General features: G+C 42.2%; 1 protein-coding gene across 2 annotated transcripts in view; it reads right to left on the reverse strand.

Annotated features, from left to right (window-relative positions):
- Positions 1–14,051, reverse strand: part of CCT2 (chaperonin containing TCP1 subunit 2) — a 980,031-nt gene extending 965,980 nt beyond the window's left edge. For both annotated transcript variants that reach the window (XM_044088004.1, XM_044088005.1), the window contains exons 1-3: positions 13,949–14,051; positions 3,774–3,848; positions 3,624–3,689 (exon numbers count right to left, since the gene is read on the reverse strand). In XM_044088004.1, the coding sequence (XP_043943939.1) occupies positions 3,624–3,689; positions 3,774–3,848; positions 13,949–13,951 (144 nt within the window). In that variant the 5' untranslated portion in view covers positions 13,952–14,051. The remainder of the gene's footprint in view (positions 1–3,623; positions 3,690–3,773; positions 3,849–13,948) is intronic.
- Between the last annotated feature and the right edge of the window lie 7,068 nt (positions 14,052–21,119).

Consider the following 21,119-nt stretch of genomic DNA (forward strand, 5'->3'; position numbering starts at 1 on the left):
TGGACAGACACACACACACACACACATAGGCACACACACAGACACACACACACACACACAGGCGCACACACACACCTAGGCGCACACACACCTGGACAGACACCTACGCACACACACACGCACACACCTAGACGCACGCACACCTAGACACGCACACATGCACACACATACACCTAGATGCGCACAAACACACACCTAGACGCACACACACACACACACACCTAGATGCGCACACACACACCTAGACGCACACACACGCTTCCTAGACGATACACACACACACCTAGATGCACACACTCCTAGACGCCAAGACGCATACTAGAAGCGCCAAGACACACACACTTCCTAGACGCGCACAAGCACACACTCCTAGCGCCAAGGCACACACACACTCCTAGACGCACACACACACTCCTAGACGCCACAAGACACACTCCTAGACGCCAAGACACACACACTCCTAGACGCTGCGCACACACTCCTAGACGCTACACACACACTCCTAGACGCTACGCACACACTTCCTAGACGCCACACACACCCAGAATTCGCAGCTATTACACTCCTAGACGCTGCCACACACACTCCTAGACGCGCGCACACACACACACTCCTAGACGCGCGCACACACACACACTCCTAGACGCACACACACACACACACACACACACTCCTAGACGCACACACACACACACACACTAGAGGCGCACACACACTAGAGGCGCACACACACACTAGAGGCGCACACACACATTACTCCCAGGCGCTGCAAGACGCACACACACACCTAGACGCACACACACACACTCCCAGACGCACACACACACACTCCCCCAGACGCACACACACACCCTCCTAGACGCGCACGCACACACACACTCCTAGACGCGCACACACACACAATAACAATCCTAGACGCATTACACACACACACTCCCAGACGTGCACACACACACACACCTAGACGCACACACACACCTAGACGCATGCGGACACACACACTCCTAGATGCGCACACACACACTCCTAGATGCATTCCTAGACGCGCACACACACACACACACTCCCTAGACGCCACACACACACTCCTAGACGCCGCATACACACACTTAGACGCACGCACACACACACTCCTAGACGCGCACGCACACACTCCTAGACGCGCACGCACACACTCCTAGACGCGCACGCACACACACACTCCTAGACGCGCGCGCACACACTCCTAGACGCGCGCACACACTCCTAGGCGCGCACACACACTCCTAGACGCACGCGCACACACTCCTAGACGCTACGCCCTACACACACACTTCCTAGACGCAGCGCACACACTCCTAGACGCGCGCACACACACTCCTAGACGCCACGCACACACACACTCCTAGACGCCTTTTAATATTCCCAGCAGCGACACACATACTTTGTAAGCGCACACACACTCCTAGACGCACGCACACACACACTCGCGCACACACACACTCCTAAACGCGCACACACACACTCGCGCGCACACACACACTCCTAGACGCGCACACACACACACCTAGACGCGCACACACACACTACTAGACGCGCACACACACACACACACCTAGACGCGCGCACACACACACACACACCTAGACGCGGGCACACACACACACACACCTAGACGCACACACACACACACCTAGACGCGCACACACACACACCTAGACGCGCACACACACACACACCTAGACGCGCACACACACACACCTAGACGCGCACACACACACACCTAGACGCGCACACACACACACCTAGACGCGCACACACACACACACCTAGACGCGCACACACACACACACACACACACACACACACACACCTAGACGCGCACACACACACACACCTAGACGCGCACACACACACACACCTAGACGCGCACACACACACACACCTAGACGCGCACACACACACACACACACACACACCTAGACGCGCACACACACACACACCGCAGGATATACATATATATATATATATATATATATATATATATATATATATATAGAGAGAGAGAGAGAGAACAACAGCGTGCTCAATTATCAGTTCCAGTATTTGTTAACTTTTTTATTTTTATTCTAAAAAAGTTCATTTTTTATTCCTCTCACACACACATGCACAGACCCACCTAGACAGACAGAGACAGACCTAGACAGACACACCCACCTATACCACACACAAGTACCTAGACACACACACAAACGCACACCGAGCCACACACACAAACGCACACCGAGCCACACACACAAACGCACACCGAGCCACACACACAAACGCACACCGAGCCACACACACACAAACGCACACCGAGCCACACACACACACTCTCACGCACACTCCTAGATGCGCACGCACACACACACTCCTAGACGCGCACGCACACACTCACACTCCTAGACGCGCGCACACACACACACTCACACTCCTAGACGCGCGCACACCCACACTCACACTCCTAGACGCGCGCACACCCACACTCACACTCCTAGACGCGCGCACACCCACACTCACACTCCTAGACGCGCGCACACACACACTCTATATAGACGCGCGCACACACACACTCTAGACGCGCGCACACACACACTCTAGACGCGCGCACACACACACTCTAGACGCGCGCACACACACACTCCTAGACGCGCACACACACACACACTCCTAGACGCGCACACACACACACACTCCTAGACGCGCACACACACACACACACTCCTAGACGCGCACACACACACACACACTCCTAGACGCGCGCACACACACACTCCTAGACGCGCGCGCACACACACACTCCTAGACGCGCGCGCACACACACACTCCTAGACGCGCGCGCACACACACACTCCTAGACGCGCGCGCACACACACACTCCTAGACGCGCGCACACACACTCCTAGACGCGCGCGCGCACACACACACTCCTAGACGCGCGCACACCCACACACACTCCTAGACGCGCGCACACCCACACACACTCCTAGACGCGCGCACACCCACACACACTCCTAGACGCGCACTCACTGATGCACACACCCACACATCCCTAGACGCGCACACACCCACACATCCCTAGACGCGCACACACCCACACATCCCTAGACGCGCACACACCCACACATCCCTAGACGCACACACCCACACATCCCTAGACGCACATACCCACACATCCCTAGACGCACATACCCACACATCCCTAGACGCACACACCCACACATCCCTAGACGCACACACCCACACATCCCTAGACGCACACACCCACACATCCCTAGACGCACACACCCACACATCCCTAGACGCGCACTCACTGATGCACACACCCACACATCCCTAGACGCGCACACACCCACACATCCCTAGACGCACATACCCACACATCCCTAGACGCACACACCCACACATCCCTAGACGCACACCCAAACAGCTCCCTAGATACATAACCTAGTTGCACACATCCACACCCCTGGATACACACCTAGACACACACAGATGCAATCACACCCCTAGATGCACGTACACACACACACACACACACACACACACACACACAGGCAGCCTATCCTACTTTTAATATATCATTTTTCCATATGACTTACCATTCCTTTTGGACCTAGTGTGCTCTTAACCAGATCACCAATAGCAATGGCTCCTACGAATGAAGACTGAAAACAAAGCAGAAAATATTACAGACTGTAAATTTCATGAAAATGAGATACCACTAAAAAATTATTCTGTTTTAAACTCACCAGTCGAGCAGTCTCTGCTCTTTCTTCATCAGCACCAGCTCTGAAGATGTTCACAGGTGCTAGTGACATGGATGCCTAAAATTAATAAAATTGAACAATGATCCAAGTGGGCAGTCTACATTAAAAACAATGATCTAAGTGGCAGTCTATATTAAAACTAATGTCAAACACCATCACACAATGCCCAAAAAGTTTATGGTGGTAAGGTTGGTAAATGCACATTAAACAGAAATGGAGTTAAAACATTCACAAGGTCTAGCTTTCCACTGAAATGACACTTTACTAGCACAGTAAATGTTATGGAACATCCAGAAACATAACTTAAAAACATATTCTAATGCTCAAAGCAACTGAACCAGATCAAATCTTGCAACAATGGTCAGCCATGAATATTAGCCTTATTAGTGAAATAGGCATGTATTTATTTCTCTATTGCATGCTTAAATTAATTTTACAATGCTTAAATTCATTTTACAGCTGCAGCAACCATTCTCCACAGTCGGTGGGTGCAAGGCAGAAAAAACTAATCTTGGACAAGATACCAGCCCATCACAGCGGACACATGCATCCGTCCATCTATCCATCCACCCTTATGGACAATGCAGAGGATCACAAATTTTACCTATGGCATGACTTTAGCAGACGAGAGGAAAGCAGAGTAACCAGCTGTGCATCTGTCTGTTTATTAATTTCATGATAACCTGCTTGATCCTTTACAGCGCTGGAAGGATGCTCCAGCCTGTACTGGCAGCCGCACCAAAATCACATCCAGACAAGAAGCCAGTTTGTCACAGGGGAAAAAAACACAATTTGCACATGACAAGTACTCCTATGGAAAATTTGGAGATCACCAATTCACCAACAGCAAACATTAACAACCAGGTAAATACTGCCTTTAAAAGCTATCCAACACAATGAAACAAGCATCTACTCAATCATGAAAAATTAACCAAAATGCCCAATTTTCAAACAATAAACAAAAATCAAACCTTCAGTTTCAAGAGTGAAACAGCAGACAAAAGAAGCCACAGAAAATGTCTCCAAAAAATAAAATTAGTCCTAACTTCTCCCTCTATCCATAGAAAGCAACTGCAATCATCCTCCTCTTCAGGAAAAGAAAAGAAAAAAAAAAATATCAAGGGACATTTACCCCTCAAATGAAATCCTTCTCACCAAAACAGCTCAAAATTGGGAATGCAGGGTTTGGGATGGACATGTCTTCAGCCTTTAGAAGCTCCTCTTCCATGTTACCTTAAGAGACAGTGGTCACTGGACTGATTTACTGGAAAAAATGTTAAAATGCAGGATAATTTCTTTTTTATCATCACTAGTAGTTTACACACACCACAGTCATGTCTGGAGACTAATAGCTAATGCACAGTTTTGGGACAATCTGAATGTAGAGAGTTTTTGATGTTACCTCAGCGTGCTTTGAAGCACATTTTTTTCTGTATTACTAAGGAATTTTTTCTACATATGAAGTTACAGCAACGGGTGCTAAAATTGCTTTTTCTGGGCCTTATGGAGGAAAATTTTAATTACAACGACTTACCTTATAAAGTCATATTTTACAGACACTTTATTGATTACTTATTACCAATAGCCAGGAGCCCCAGAACTGCATGCAAACAATTCTTAAGACTCTGTTATAACAGATACAGTATCAGATTTATATAAAAACAGTAAAATACATGTCAAGTATTTAGATTTGTTAGGACAAATCAGGAATGGATCGATTATTTCTACACCATATGGAAACTCCACTTCAGGGAGCAGCTTCCTCATGGCTACCAGTGCCTACTCTCTCTCTCTTTCCTCCCATATGATGACTTTGGGAAGCGATGGGAGGATTTTTGGTGATGATAGTGACTTCCAGCAAGTGACACTAACTAGTCATCTGCTATCCAAAGATTATAATTCTGACTAACAAAATTCTTTACAGTCATTTCTAAAAGGCCACAATGTTTTCACCAGAGTAGGTTTGTTTGGGTCTTTCGGCTTTTCCCAGTAAGGAGTCGCCACAGCGAAACTCTGGTCCGCTAATGATTGGCAGTTGATTTTTACGTACCGACTTGCCAGGCCTGACGCACAACCTTCAACGAAGGTACGCCCATTCACGCATGTCTCCACGCAGAAGACACTCAGAATCGAGCCGGACAGCATCTTACCGTAAGGCGACAACGCTACCGCAGCACCACCACCGCGGGTTTTCACCAGAGTAGGTGAGAAGTCAAATTTGTTGACATTTTTGTGACAGGTTTGCCCCCTTTGTTGATTGAGGAGGGGGGGTGCCTATAATTCTTTTTTTTCCCCATAGCCAGGCTACTGACCTTGGAAATGCAGAAATCAAGGGTTTTTCAGTCTGTCCCTACTGGGATCACACATTCAACATTATATCAATACCGACTTTCCAAGACGGCTGGCTGCACACAGACTAACAGCTTAACTTGATCTCTCCCAGTGGGAAAAAAGAAACTTGAAAGACAAGGGTCAGAAACTGTTACACTATTATTAAATTCAGACACTGGCTAGTAAGTATACTGCCAGGTTGCCAGCAAAGAAACTAGAAAAGGTGAAATGAAAACACCAACTGGGAAGAATCCTGCAGCTGTTCAGCAAAAAGCAGTTCGAGTTCTAGCACTGGTACAATACATGACTTCCAGTAATCTAGAAGAAAAACTAGGTCAAATGTGCCTATTAAAATAAACGTAATACTGAAGGAGTACATTAACTCAAATAACAAGACACTAAGAGACATTCAGATGAGCTGGTAAAACTGTAAAAGTCAGCGGTCGAAATGAAGAAAAGGCTGGCTGAGTAAGAGACTGTTCAAGAAAAGATGTTTTCAAAAAAATAGCAGAATTAGTGGCTACACAACATAAGAAAAATCTGAGACTCGCTCATGTCCCAAAGAAACTAGAAGGAACAAATTGTATTAATTTTATGAAGGCACAACTAAGCAACTGAACTGGTATTCCACAGCAGAAGTGATAATAGAAAAGGGCACACCATGTGTATGTTCTAAGTCTCACCATGAGAAAGCAGCCAAAGCCTTTATTAGTAAAGATGCAAACTTAGCAGAGGGAGGTGATCCTGACAAAACAGTGGCAAAAGGGCAAAACAAGCTGGAGATGGCAGAGTGTTTATGGAAAATGATTGTTAATTATACACCGGATAGAAAAACAAATTTATTCAAGCAATCATGGAATGTTTTGAAGCAGGTTTGAGATTAAAGCTGCTGTAACCAACTGTCTTCAGAATATTTTTTTCCAGGAGTATTAAAGTTTTTTTTTTTTTTTTTTTTAAGCAGAACAGGCCAAGAAGGAAATACGAAAGTTTGTCCAACAAAACGTGAGCTATCAAGCAAAAGGGGACTCTGCTTCTCAAACTTCTGATACATGGAAAGACTTTGCCAGTGACACCCTTTCCAACTGTTCCAAAGGAAAAATGCGTGACACACAGAGAAAAGCACAGAAGCAGGCTAAAGACTTGGGAATACCTTGGAATTGAGCCAGAATCTGAGTTGGGAGTTGGAGATGAACAGCAAAAAGACCAGCAACACAACAATTAGTGAATAAATGTGAGACTGCAAATCAACAAGTACATTTTTGAAATATGCAATGTAAGAAAAAGTGAAAAAGAGAGTGAACTTTTGTTGACTATGTTAAGCTTCTGGGGAAATGAAAGGCATCTGTCTCACTTCATGTTATTAACAATTGGAAGGGCACTTGGAGGGAAGAGAAAAGAAATACAAAACTCTTCTATTCTCAATGGTACTTCTATGAAACTTTTCAAAATATAAAATTGTATGTTTTACAGTAAAGCATTTTTGGTTGTTCATGATAAATACTGAAGTAAACACATGCATTTTTCCCCTCTTTCGTTCTTCTTTAGTATTAAGAAGCATAGGCATTACAAAGTAGAAAATGGGAAAGTGTTACATAAAACTGTTTAAATTAACAGGCTGTAATCTTGGCTGGTCGAGGTGAGGGATGGGGTGCAAAAGTACAAAGGTAATAATGCATCTACAGCTGATATGTTTTCTCTTACTTTTGCATGGGTGAAGTCTGGATTAAGACCCCTTGACTTGAACAACTTTAAGTGAAATAATTAGATAAGATTACACTGAATACAATGAAAAGTTTTCCTTTAGCAATAATTGCTACAACTTGTCTTTAGAAGCCTGCAGGTGAAGACATTTGTTTCTTATGTTTCTTCAGGAGTCACTCTGATAATAAGGCTATAAAACGTGGTCTCTTCGAGGCTAGAAGTTAATGTTTTCTGAAAGTATGCAGTTTTTCACATCTGGGAGGAGGATAAATATAAAGCAAGAACAAGCACCAATTACTGCAAGAATAAACACAGGCAATAACATGTCTTAGCATAGATAACCTCAGTTTCAGGTATATTAAGGCCTCTGTTTGCAGCTGTCCATTTGGGACAACTACTACTATTAGGACAGCAAAACATCATTTGAAAACAAACATAATACTAACACACAAAACTATGTAAACAGGTTATGGGGGTGTCTTGAGGGTGTGTGTGTGTGCTTTTTTCCCCCTGGGTTTTCATTTCAGTTTCTTGTAAAATGTGACAGGTTCCAATGTTAAAGAAAAGAAAAACACACATTACCTGGATAACATGTACAAGTTTAGAAAATAACTATTAAGCAACTGTTTTTGACAATTCCAGAGCACAAAAACTTTTGGCACGACAACTTGGGCAACAGAAAGCAGAAAGGGTTGTTGCGAAACTTAGGTAGCCTATAACAAGAAAACTAACCAGAGATCCTGTAGAGTCATTACAGTTATGAAAAAATTTATATAAAGCAGAAAAGTGAAGAAATCAGGAAAAAATGGAAATCTTTACAGAAGACAAATATGCCACGGTTAAAGGTAGATGAGGCTCAACAATTAATAGTCAAGAAAAGAGGAAATGAGATAAAAATGGTGACATATAACCAATTTCCAGGAAAGTCCCCAGGAATAGATAGTATTCAAGTGAAAGTTTGGAAACCAGGAGGGAAGAAAGTGATAATGATTGTGAAGGTTTTGTTTAACAGTATTTTTAAAAGGAGGGGAAGTGCCAACATCCTCAAAAAAGCTGTGATGGCTGTAATACCTAAAGACAGCAAAAGACCCATCAGATCCATCTTCACATAGGCCCATTTCAATTTTAAAGCAAGATTATACAGTGTTTATGTCTACAATTATTAAAAGAATGGCAGAGGTGTTACCAAAATTGATAGTTATGCTTCAAAGTGGTTTTGAGGAGGAGGCAAACATTTGACAACATTAATAAACAATGATGATCCAGAGTGAAGCAAAATGGAAGAAAATTACTGCTGTTATTGATGGGTCTTTATGCATAGGAGGCATTCAGAGTAAGCCAGGATTGTAGGAGAAGGGCAATGGTAGCATCTGCATTTCCTGATACAATAAGGTTAATAAGGGGGAAGGTTCCTTTCTGATAAGTTGTGTTTGAACAGAAGAACCAGGCAGGTGTGTCCTCTTCTCCCCTTTATTTGCATTATACGTAGAACTACTGGCAAAACAATAACATAAAACTTCAAGGATATAATTGATGTGGTATTCAAGGTAAGCTGGTTTTATTTCCAGAGGATATAATTTTGTACCGGATAAAAATAGAAAAGGACATCTCAGTGCTGTGAAACATTCTGAGATAGCTCCAGGTTTTATCAAGGTGCAAAATTAATGAAGATACAACCAAGGCTGCAGCTGTAAACTATGTACTCGCACACACTGGTTCAGCAATAACTATATTTACAGAGACATGAGAAAATGAAGTATTTAGGAGTACAGGTTAAAAATAATTCTGTTATAGCAGGTAAGGATATGTGGGAAGAGACTAAACAAAAGATAATGCAAAAACTGAGAAACTGGAAGTTCTTCCCTATAGATATGGATAAAGATAAAAGCAGTAAAAATGTTTTTAGTCCCTTTCATTTTACACACTGGTTAGGCATATTTTATCAACCAGAGGAGAACTTGTGGATAGTAATTATATCATTGAAGAATTTTACCTGGAAGGGGGAAGAGGGTAAGAGTAAAGTGGGATAAGCTGATCCCTCCAGCAGGACCAAGAGGTTTAGTATTACCTGATTTGAAGGGGTATTTTGGAGCCACATAGTTAAGGCTCTTATGAATCTTAACATAAGCAGAAACCTACAATTCAAAGTGGAAAAGGATGATGGTGAACCGTGGGGGGTAATCTAAAATATAAGGAGAAAGTGAAATTTTGGACACAGATCCTTAAGGAAAACAACAGTCATACAAAATATTATATTCATAAAGTAGCAGGAAGTACACCAAGATCCAAGTCCACACAGGAATGGAGAAAGGAGATTCTGCCAGTAGGGGTGACTGCAATGAAGTGTACATAAAACAAGAAGAGTCTGGAATTTATTGGAAGAAGATGGCAAAGGAATCCAGGTATGGTGTACAAATTAGAAACAAAAAGGTAAAAGAATGGGAAAATGCCAAGAAGACATTTGGACTGCAAGCTACTGATTGCAACAAAATGGCAAATATTGGAGATGTAATGGGGAAGTACCTGGAAGCATGTGTTCTCGGAGTGAAATGAGTTGGCAGACTTTAATAATTCCCTACAGAGTACTCTGTCAGGAATACTGAGTAAGCAAATAAGTGTAACCAAGAATGATTTTTTTTTTGAGCTGAGATACAGGATCTGAACTACATAGAAATTTTAAGGTTCTGTTAAGTTTAATTCTGGTGAATGGCAAAAAATCAATTACTAGAAAATGAAAACTAAAATCTAAACCATTAAAAAACAGAATTAGGAACTTAAGAGTAGGAGTAAATTACATAGAAAAAATGGAAAGTGTACGAACAATACATGAAGAAAAATTTTTTGAAGAAGGAATGAGTTTAAGAGAAAGCAGGAAATGGACAATTTATAAAATGTTGCTTGCTTAACTATATAGAAAAATATACTGGATATACAATGTCTGTAAATGTAAACTTGTTAATATAGTTTGATTACTTTTATACAACTGTAAGTTTACCTATATCACAAGTGATAATTCAGTAAATGTATTTAGAACTATTATGTCAATGACCAGAGGGTTTATCCTCTAGGAGTTTGGATTTTTTTTTTGTTGTTGTTGTTGTGGTAGTGACACAGTGGCACAACAGGTAGCATTGCTACCCCATATCAAGAGGTTCTCTGGTGGGGTGCCTACTGTACATAGTCTCCATGTGCTTCCTATGTTTGCATGGGTTTTAGCTATGTTAAGTTTCCTTCCACACTCCAAAGTAAGGTGGATCAGCAACTCCAAACAGCCTGTAGCTGTGAATGTTGTATAGAGGACATGAAAGAAAAGACATGGAAACCTCCTTGCATTTCTATGTCTCAACTGAAAACGCTGCGGGTAACAGTGGCGTCTGCAGGTCACTCCATGAGCTGGATGAGACTCCTAAAAGAGTGGGCAAACAAGATATGTGCTAAATTTTATGAAGGGCAAACCTCCAGCCAGGGCAGACTCAGAATTTTAGCATATTAAGGATAAATTGAACCAATCCATGGAAAGTCTACAGCATTTTAGACAGGCATGATTCTAACAGGAACAATTTAACATTTTCCTGCTACACAGGCTTCCAGGTGCACATCTACACCTAGATAATTGGCAAACAGCTGTATGCTGAAGCACAGTTTGAATTTTCATTAAATGTTTTGTTTCTAAATGAAAGAACATGAATTAAATTGTAATTTTTTTTTACATATGCCAAGTGTTCCATCCTAGTTCTTACTTCCTTATTCATAATGGCACGTGGTACCTCCAATGTCATCTTGCAATTTCCTTGTACTGGTGCCTATTTTAAAGTTCAAAGCTTAAAGAAGCTTTGTAAAATAGGGAATTTCTCAATATGACATCACCAAAAAGTGCACAGAGTTTCTCTCTCAATGACATCACAGTAATGAGTGTGTGCATGCAAGGGTCTGATACATGAAAAGGACAGAAACACATTCCACACGATCCCCAAAAAGACTTGGGCAAGGAATAGGCTAGAATTATGTGGATGTGTTTTCAACAAAAGTTTATGAAGCTCTTTATTAAGAAATGGACAGCATAATTTTGATTAGAAGGGATGGAAAAGACATTGCGGCACATATGTTACACAGTGTAGCTATGTGAACATAACACCAAAGTTTTTGGTTTCATAACGGTTTAAAGAGGCTGCTTCTTTTTTCTTTTCTCCTAAAACAAAAAATGGCCATTACTCATACATTTCTTTGTTTCCATAAGTTGCTCTTCTTCTTCTTTCGGCTTTTCCCGGTTAAGGGTCGCCACAGCGGAACTCCGGTCTGCTAATGATTGGCAGTAGATTTTTACAGTGCAGAGGTGCCAGCTCGATGCCCAACCTTCAACGAAGGCACGCACATTCACGTACGTCTTTTGAATGCAACTCGACCGCGGGGGGGACATGTAGACTCCACACAGAAGGCGCTCCAGCCGAAAATTGAACGGGAGAACTCCTTGCTGTGAGGCGAAAATGCTACCGCTACACCACCGGTGCTTATTCTTTGTTTCCATAAGTAAATTTTTAATTTTAAAACAAAGTTCAAAAAACACACTTCCCTACTAGCACATGGATAGTAATGCCCTGCTACACTCCTTCTGGCAGTCTATCAAAGCTCAGAACACTGCCCACTCACTGTCAAGTGAGGGTGAATAAGAAATCACCTGTCTGGACCAGGACAGTCCTTCACTAGCAGAAACAAACATTTCAGTTTTCTTATGCCACACAGTCAGTGAAAGATCTATTGAGATATGACTTCTCTCATACCAGATACAGCAGTCTATGAAAAGACAAAAGTAGCATTCATTATTGAAACTGCTACACCCGGTGACTACAGTGTCTTGTATACAAGAGAAAGACAAATTCATAAAATACCATGATTTGCAGGAAGGCAATGTGGAAGACAGATACCCAGACAGTTCCAGTAGTAGTAGGATCAACAGTTCTTTTAAAAAATAAATAAATAATTTACAGTCGTACTTCATATGTTACTGATGCATGTAACTCACTAGGAATTACAGCAGTTGTCATTACTGGGCACATTGCCGGTGCTGTGAAGAGGAATTCTGGCCAACATCAAAAACTGAAACAATACTAATTTCATGAACTTTAATCATACTTGGACTTAGAAATCTGCAAAGCGAAGGATTTAGTTTAGAAAATTGATATATATATATAGGGGCAAGTCTTCCTTTAAAGGACACAAAATTAGATGACTTAACTGATACACAAGAATGGAAGCCACAATTCTGGAAGAAGGGTCTTCCAATATTGTAAAACAAGATAAGTATAATGCCAGTTTGGCTGCTATACCATTTTTAATAAAGTTTTTTTTTCCAGATTTTTCTGAAAGTGTACTCTCAGTATTAAGGAGAAATTTATTTTGCTTGCTGCAGTAACATTTTACACTGCTACAAGTTTACATATACTACAGCAAAATAAAAGTAATGCTTAACTGTGTCCTAGTTGTTACCACGCCTATAAACACGCATAATATATACTAATAAGGTGCTCCCGATTTTAGCCAGATGGCTTTGATTTTCAAACGCTTTGTCCATCAAGTCCTCTAGGTTGTAAGAAACGCAAACACGTACATAAATTATATATATATATATATACACATACACACACACACACACATAAAATAACAAATACGGGGCACAACTACCCAATGAAGTACTATTAAGCAAAAAGAGGGGCAGTCGGTAACTATATGAAATAAAAAATAACAGAAACTGCTAAAAGAAACAATCTAGTCTCCGCCTTCTGGATGACTTGAACATCCCTTCCACAGAACACCACAGAAGATTCTAGTTACTAGATTAACTGTGTAGGATCAGTTCTTTTAGAAGAATGAATCAAACACCTAAAAAGGAGCGTATCCAAAGCCTGCAAATAATTTACCCAACAAACTTCCTTTCATTTCGCTCTACGGTTATAAACAGCACATGTGCTAGCTCACTCGTTGTCAACCCCATTAAAGGACTTAATAAATGGAGAGAGGAATACATTGTCCTCCTGATTTTAGAAAAAACTGGTACATACAAATAATATATTAGCAACACTTGAAATATTATTTATAAACAATAAATAAATAGATTTAAAAAAAATTACCATGACGAATATGTTTAAACCGTGCAGCTAAGTTCCCCTAACACCACACCACTGTCAAGGCTTCCCAGATCCGAAACGTTAATGCGTCACTTCCTACGTTTCTTACTTGCGTTTGAAATAATTTGGTTTTCTGTTCCTGAGGTTCCCCAGAATAAACAGTTGTTTAGTGTTTGTTGTACGTTTATTAAAAATGACACTTCTTTACTGCCATTCGGGTGAAAGTGGTATATCTTAAAGTAGATAAAGTAATGTGTCGACAAGCTTTGCTGTTCTTGTTTAACATGCATCTCTACTCCGTTGTCTGTAAACTGTATAGGTAGGTACTAGGCTATTGGCCATAGGGCCTATATAAGCCTACCAAACAGTACCCTGGCTTTCGCCACCCAAGAAAATTAGGAACGGGGGAACATAATGACGGATAAATGTACAGAAACAGAAAAAATGTTTTAAACTTTGTTTTTCTATAGCTTAAAATGGATTTAAATTAAGGAAAACTTCTGGAGTACCATAACTGTCATTTGATGACCTTACTTGTTAACCCAGATTTGACACAAAAAAACGTGAATGTAAAGAAAAGCGAGGATGTGAAACAAAATTGGCTTTCAGGAAATTAAATGACCGCTTATGAGTCGGCTTAGTTTTTATACACGAGAAGGAGATAATTAATTTAGCTGAATTTAATTTAGACTAATTTTCGAAGGGTTTCTGCATAGAGGTATAAATTACTGACAATGACCCAGTTGCCCCAAGTTCAAACAGTGGCTCACGCACTGGAAAATATGGGTGGATGCAGTTCACCCACGAGGGTACGGTTAGTTATGTTTTTGTTTGGTTGATTAGAATAGAGAGAGTGGCTTGTTGGGCACTAAAAGACATTTTTTTTATTGTTTCAATCAGTTTTGTTTGGTACAGTCAACCAATAACAATAAATAAGAACTTAACTTACTGTAAAACTGACTGCATCAGCTGTTTGTTATTACCAGAACTTTCTAATCCCTTTATCCCAATTTTAAATTAAAAAAGGACCCTATGCACTACAGTCAAACATACCACTAAGCCAAATATAGTATTACTATATAATGGTAATTGGTTGTAAAGAAATAACTGAGGCAATTCATCGTGTCCAGATAACTGGTATAGTGGAAATAAAACGTCATTGAAATTTAATATAGCTAAATTTTATTTATCCAAAGTTCTTGTGCTGTAGGGAGGAAGTAATTTTACACCCTGCCCAACTGTAATAGTGGTTAGCCTAGCTGGAAATTATCTTAAGAACAAACATATGAAGTGCATTTGATTAGTTGCAAGCACAAACTGGTTCTAAATTTTCCCATCATTTTAGCTAGCTTTTCTGTTTCTGCATAAACATTTAGAATTTTCTCAGCTATCAAGCCAAGGACACTGGTTTTAGCATTACTGCTATTATCCTGAAGTTTGGATTTAAAGCTGTTAAACCATTAAAGGTGTTTAGATTTTATCTTCATTATATAACACCTTCATTTTAATTGGAAATAAGGTCTCAAGATTTAAAAAATCCAGTATGTAAGTCAACTTGAAGATTTGTATTACCAACAACCTTATAAGTGAAGACAGAAAAAAGGAACACTCTTCTTTTATGCATGCAACTCAATTTCCTAATGCCTACAAAGCGAAGTGAAAAGGCATGCATGCAATTATATGCTTATTATAAAACAGCTTTAATCAATAACCCTGTGAGGTATGATAATTACATAATTTCAGTCTTGTACTAGGAAAATTGCTGAATCATTACCTGACTATGTAGATGAGTTGAAAAAAATTCTGAAGACTGTAAGTAAGAAGTAACTTTCCAGCAGGTGTTGAACTATAAGACTGCATTTGGAATAAGCTATGAATGCATACAAAGAAGGTTATTATCAGAAAGTATTAAAAACAGCAAAACAGACATGCTGTTCTGTAATACAAGTATCAGCAAGTATCCTGCAATTTGGCAATCTTAATTATCACTTAGCCAGTCAAAGCAGCACATAAGTAAGGAAGAAGACACAATACAATGTGTTTTATTGTCTAATAACAACACAACCTTGGTGAATAAGACATAAAGTACTTGTGACAAGCGTCCTTAACACCAACCACATCTTGAAATGTCAAACAAAAATGAACAGAGGGTTAAGCAATAAATAATTCTTTTGGGGAAAAAAGAGAAAAAGTACAGTTTTGTACCTACCATAAATGTAGATGTTCGAGGATCTCCATTGCTGCAGTCCTGACAAATGGGTACTCCGCTGCCCACCATCGGCCCGAATACCAAAGGGCTAGATCTGGCGTCGGTCATGGGTGCCCGAGACTGACGTAGTGTCAGTACAAATGCGCATGACCGACGCCATAACCTCAGTCTTTCTTGCCTCAGACGTCAGAATGCAAAAAAAAACACCACCCAAAAACCCCAATCTAAAAAGAAAAAGGGGGAAGGAGGGAGGGAAATTGGACTGCAGCAATGGAGATCCTCGAACATCTACATTTATGGTAGGTACAAAACTGTACTATGTTCGTCGTCTCCCATTGCTGCAGTCCTGACAAATGGGTAGAATCCCAGAGCAACGGAAAAAAAGGGAGGTTGGTCAACTAAATAGCCGGAGGAGCTGCAGACATGCCCTGTAAGACTGCAGTGGCAAACCCAGCCCTAGACCTAGAATAAAGAGGCAAATGATAATGCTTTGTAGAGGTATGTACAGAACTCCAGGTAGCTGCCTCTAGAATGTCTTTAGTAGCTACCCCTCTTAAAAAAGCAGTAGATGTGGCCGTAGCCCTAGTAGAATGAGGCCTGATCCCAACTGGAACCTCCTTTCCATGATGAGAATAACAAAAAGCAATACAATGGCCAATCCACTTGGAAATAGTTTGTTTCGAGACAGCTTTTCCACGTGAAGTCACAGCAAACGAAACAAATAACTGTTGAGAACTTCTGAACTCTTTGGTTCTGAACAAATAATATCTTAACTGCCTATGTACATCCAAAGAATGCAAAACTTTTTCCCCTTCAGTTTGGGGTTAGCATAAAAGTAGGCAAATGTATAGATTGGTTCAATGCCACATTAGAAATCACTTTAGGCAGAAAAGTAGGATTAGTACGCAAGGAAACTCTGTCCCGTGAAAAATCAGAAAATGTTCCACTGCCATGAGAGCCTGTAATTCAGATACCCTTCTAGCAGAAGTAACAGCCAATAAAAAAGCAGTCTTCCAAGACAACAACTTCAAGTCAGCCGTAGCTGCAGGTTCAAAAGGAGGCAGAGTCAGCTTTTCCAAAACAAAATTAAGATCCCAGGTAGGAGTAGGAGCCCTCCGTGGGGGTCTTATATTCTTTGCCCCTCTAAGAAACTGTTTAAGCAATGGATGTGAAAATAAAGGAGGGTCACCATCATAGTGAGCAGAAATAGCTGCAGCATGCACTTTAACAGAAGAGAAAGACAAACCCTTGTCCAATAACATAGTCAAATATTGCAATGTACAACTCAAATCAGGCAATGTGACATCAAAGCCCTTAGCTGAACTCCAAAGAAAAAATCTCTTCCATTTATCAGCATAAACTTTTCGAGTACTAGGACGCCTGGCTTCCAAAAGAACATCCAAAACGTGTTGAGGGAGCTGAAGGCCCTCATTCTCTAAAACTGAATGCGCCAGGCTGTCAGGTGTAGGGAGTGCACCCTGACATTGAGAAAATGATTGTTTTCTTGAGACAATAAGTGAGGAATCCGTGGTAATGGCCAAGGGGCCCCCTGAATTAAGCTCCTCAACAGAGGGTACCAATGCTGACGAGGCCAATCCGGTGCTATAAGGATCATGCACGGTTTGTCCCTCCTGACTTTCAACAGGACTTTTGGAAGAAGAGGCAGAGGAGGAAAGGCATACACGTGAAGGTTGCTCCAACTGAAGGATAGTGCATCTATTTTCCAGGCTTTCGGATGAAACAGCCTTGTGCAAAACAGAGGTAGTTGGAAATTCAGAGGAGAAGCAAACAGATCTATGTCTGGAGTTCCCCAAGCCATGGTCAACTGACGAAACACCTGAGGATCCAACTTCCATTCGTGAGGATCCACCATTCGCCTGCTCAGAACATCCGCTAACGAATTCTGTACCCCTGGCAGAAACTGTGCTCGAAGAGTGATGTGCAGATTCAAAGCAGTTTCCCATAACAGCATTGCTTGTCTGCAAAGAGGGTAAGAATGAGTTCCCCCCTGCTTGTTGATGTACCACATGACAGTTGTGTTGTCCGTTCGAATCAACACCAGTCCCGGTCGAAGTAGATCCTTGAATGCTTTTAAGGCAAATTGAACTGCCAGCATCTCCTTCATATTGATATGCAAGTGAAGCAACTCCGGGGGCCAAAGGTCTTGAATCCATTTTCCTTTGAAATGAGCACCCCAGGCTGACTCCGAGGCGTCTGTCGTTAATATCTGACTTGCCTCTGGTTGGGTCACAGAGAGTCCCTTGTTTAGGTGACATTCCTGAGCCCACCACACAAATTCTTTCTGAATACAAGGAAGAATCCGAATGACAGTGTCCAAATGGTGGCTGTGTTGAGTCCAAACTCTTTTGAGATACCATTGTAACTTCCTCATATGCAGTTTGGCATTGGGAAGTACTAGAATGCAAGATGCCATGAACCCCAAGGCTTGAAGGACTGTCCTTGCAGTCAGCCTGGACATTACTGATAGCTGTAGGAAGTATTGGTGAAGATTTCTTTGTTTGTCCGGGGTAAGAAATGCCATCTGAGTCGCTGTATTCAGTTTCACACCCAGAAAACACATCTCTTGTGAGGGTACTAGACTGGACTTTATTTCGTTCACAGAATACTCTAGGCATCTGAAAACTGTCATCACATACTGCAGATGTCGAAGTAGTTCGTGCTTGCCTTGAGCCAGTATCAAACAATCGTCCAGATAAGGATAAATCTGAATTCCTTTTAGTCTGAGAAAAGCTATTACTGGAGCCAGGACTTTTGTGAATACCCTGGACGCAGTAGATAAGCCAAAGGGCAATGCAGAGAACTGATAATGCAAATTCCCAGTCCGAAACCTCAGGAATTTCCTGCAACTGGGCCTGATAGGAATGTGAAGATAGGCCTCCTTGAGATCCAAAGTCACCATCCAGTGATCTCTGCCCAGCATAGGCAACAGCTGTTGCAGTGTTAACATCTTGAATTTTGGAATTTCCAGAAAGGTGTTTAGAATGGATAAATCCAGAATGGGCCTCCAAGTATTTCCCTTCTTTGGCACTAAGAAAAGACGGGAATAAAACCCTGTGCCTCTTTCCGCAGAAGGAACTTCCTGTATTGCTCCCAACTGGAGCAGAGAAGAAATCTGTGCCTGTGCTTCCAGTCTTTGCTGATGAGGCACATCCAGCATACCTTTGAAAGGCGGGAATGTGTGAAAATAAAATTTGTAGCCTCGAGTTACAATGTCCAACACCCATTTGTCTTGGGTAACCAAATGCCAATTCCTTTTGAAAAGTCCCAGTTTTCCGCCTAGAGGAGCTGCCAGCAAAGCAGAGTCCGGCAGCTGAAGACACAGGTCATTGGGTCTGCTTCCGAAAGGACTGACCCCTGCCCTCCCCAGCAGAAGGGGTAGAAGAACTCAAAGACCTAGAAGTAACAGGGCCCTGAAAGGAAGCCCTACCTCTACCACGCCTCGACCTGCCCCTAGAATGAAAATCCGAAGAGGGAAAAGACCATCCCTTAGCAGGCCAATTCCTATTGAACTTAGGGGGCTGAACCTGTAAAAATTCCTTAACTGTCTGCATAGACTTAGCTTTTCCTCCATTTTTTTAAAACTAATTCCACTGGAGGGCCAAAAAGAACATCAGATTGCAAAGGAGCATCCATAATTCGAGCTTTAACATGCTCTGACAAGGACTGATCTTTAAGCCAGGCATGTCTGCGAACAACAGAACTAGTAGCAGCCACCCTGGAAGAAGCTTGTAAAGCATCAAAACCACACTGCAAAGAATGCTTACCAACCTGGTCTGAAGCATGCACTAAATCCTGAAGCTCCTTACAGTCATTACCTTCAGCTAAAGCATCTACTTTACATTTCAATTGACTTAACAAATAATTCTGATACCTGAGCATATGAAACTGACAATTTAAAGCCCTCATAGCCAAAGTAGAAGAGGTATACAGTTTTACCCCACCTATCCAGGGCCCTAGCATCCTTGTCCAGAGGAACTGGATTCTTAACCACAGAAGCCTTAACACCTTTGGGGCCTTGAGAAATAGTTTCCGGATCAGCCCTAGGGCTCTTAAACAAGTACTTGTGAGCTTCCGGAACCCTGTAGTATCTATCTGGTTTAACAGGGGCAGGAGGCAGAGAATCTGGGTTAAGGGCAGCCTCAGAAAATACATCCTGAACAACATCCAGTACAGGGGGAATAGCCAAGGGCCTGTGCTGAGGCAAAAACAAGAATTCTCTTAGCCTTTTACGAGAATCAGAATAATCCTGGCCTTCCCATTTGAAATGTTCCCTCATGGAATGCAAAGTTTCAGAGAAAGAAAAATCTTCTGGAGGGACGAGAGGAGAAGCATCCTCAGCCTCCGAATCAGAATAGGGAGGAAATCCTGAAGGTCTTCCACAGAGGAATCTGACTCATTGGAAGACTGAACCAAACCCTCCAACTCTGTCTCTACCCTGGGCCTCTTCTCAGGGGGAGGCATGGAACCCCTAATTAAAGTAATCAAATCTTCAGCCATCTTCAACATGTGCTTCCTAGGAGCTGGACCCTGGGGAAAAGCACCCGCAGGGGCAGACTTAGACTTAGAATGGCCTTTGCCTTGAGAAGGAGGAGGCTTAACCACCCTCTGAGGGAGGGAGCCACAGACAACAGAGGAGCACCCTCACCCTGGCCTAACACAGGAGAAGCCACTCCCTGTAGTAACAAAGGCTCCCCTTGACACTCTGGTACACTGTCAGAAAGAGCCACTGAAGCAACCAGTGGTTCTACAGGACCGACGTCCCGAGTGGACGCCTCATCCTGTTTGGACCGCAAAGACTTTTCTTTGCGCTTCTTAGAAGAGCCAGTCGTCGGAGAATCCGACGGCATGTTGTAATTACAACATTTACCAAACACCAGCCTGGCACAGTCCAACCGACGCTTAATAGTACGCTTATTAAAAGTAGCACAAAAGCGACACCCAACA

The sequence above is a fragment of the Protopterus annectens genome, chromosome 11.part0 (genome assembly GCF_019279795.1).
Source record: "Protopterus annectens isolate FY-2018-M chromosome 11.part0, PAN1.0, whole genome shotgun sequence".
In the NCBI taxonomy this organism is placed as follows: Eukaryota; Metazoa; Chordata; order Ceratodontiformes; family Protopteridae; genus Protopterus; species Protopterus annectens.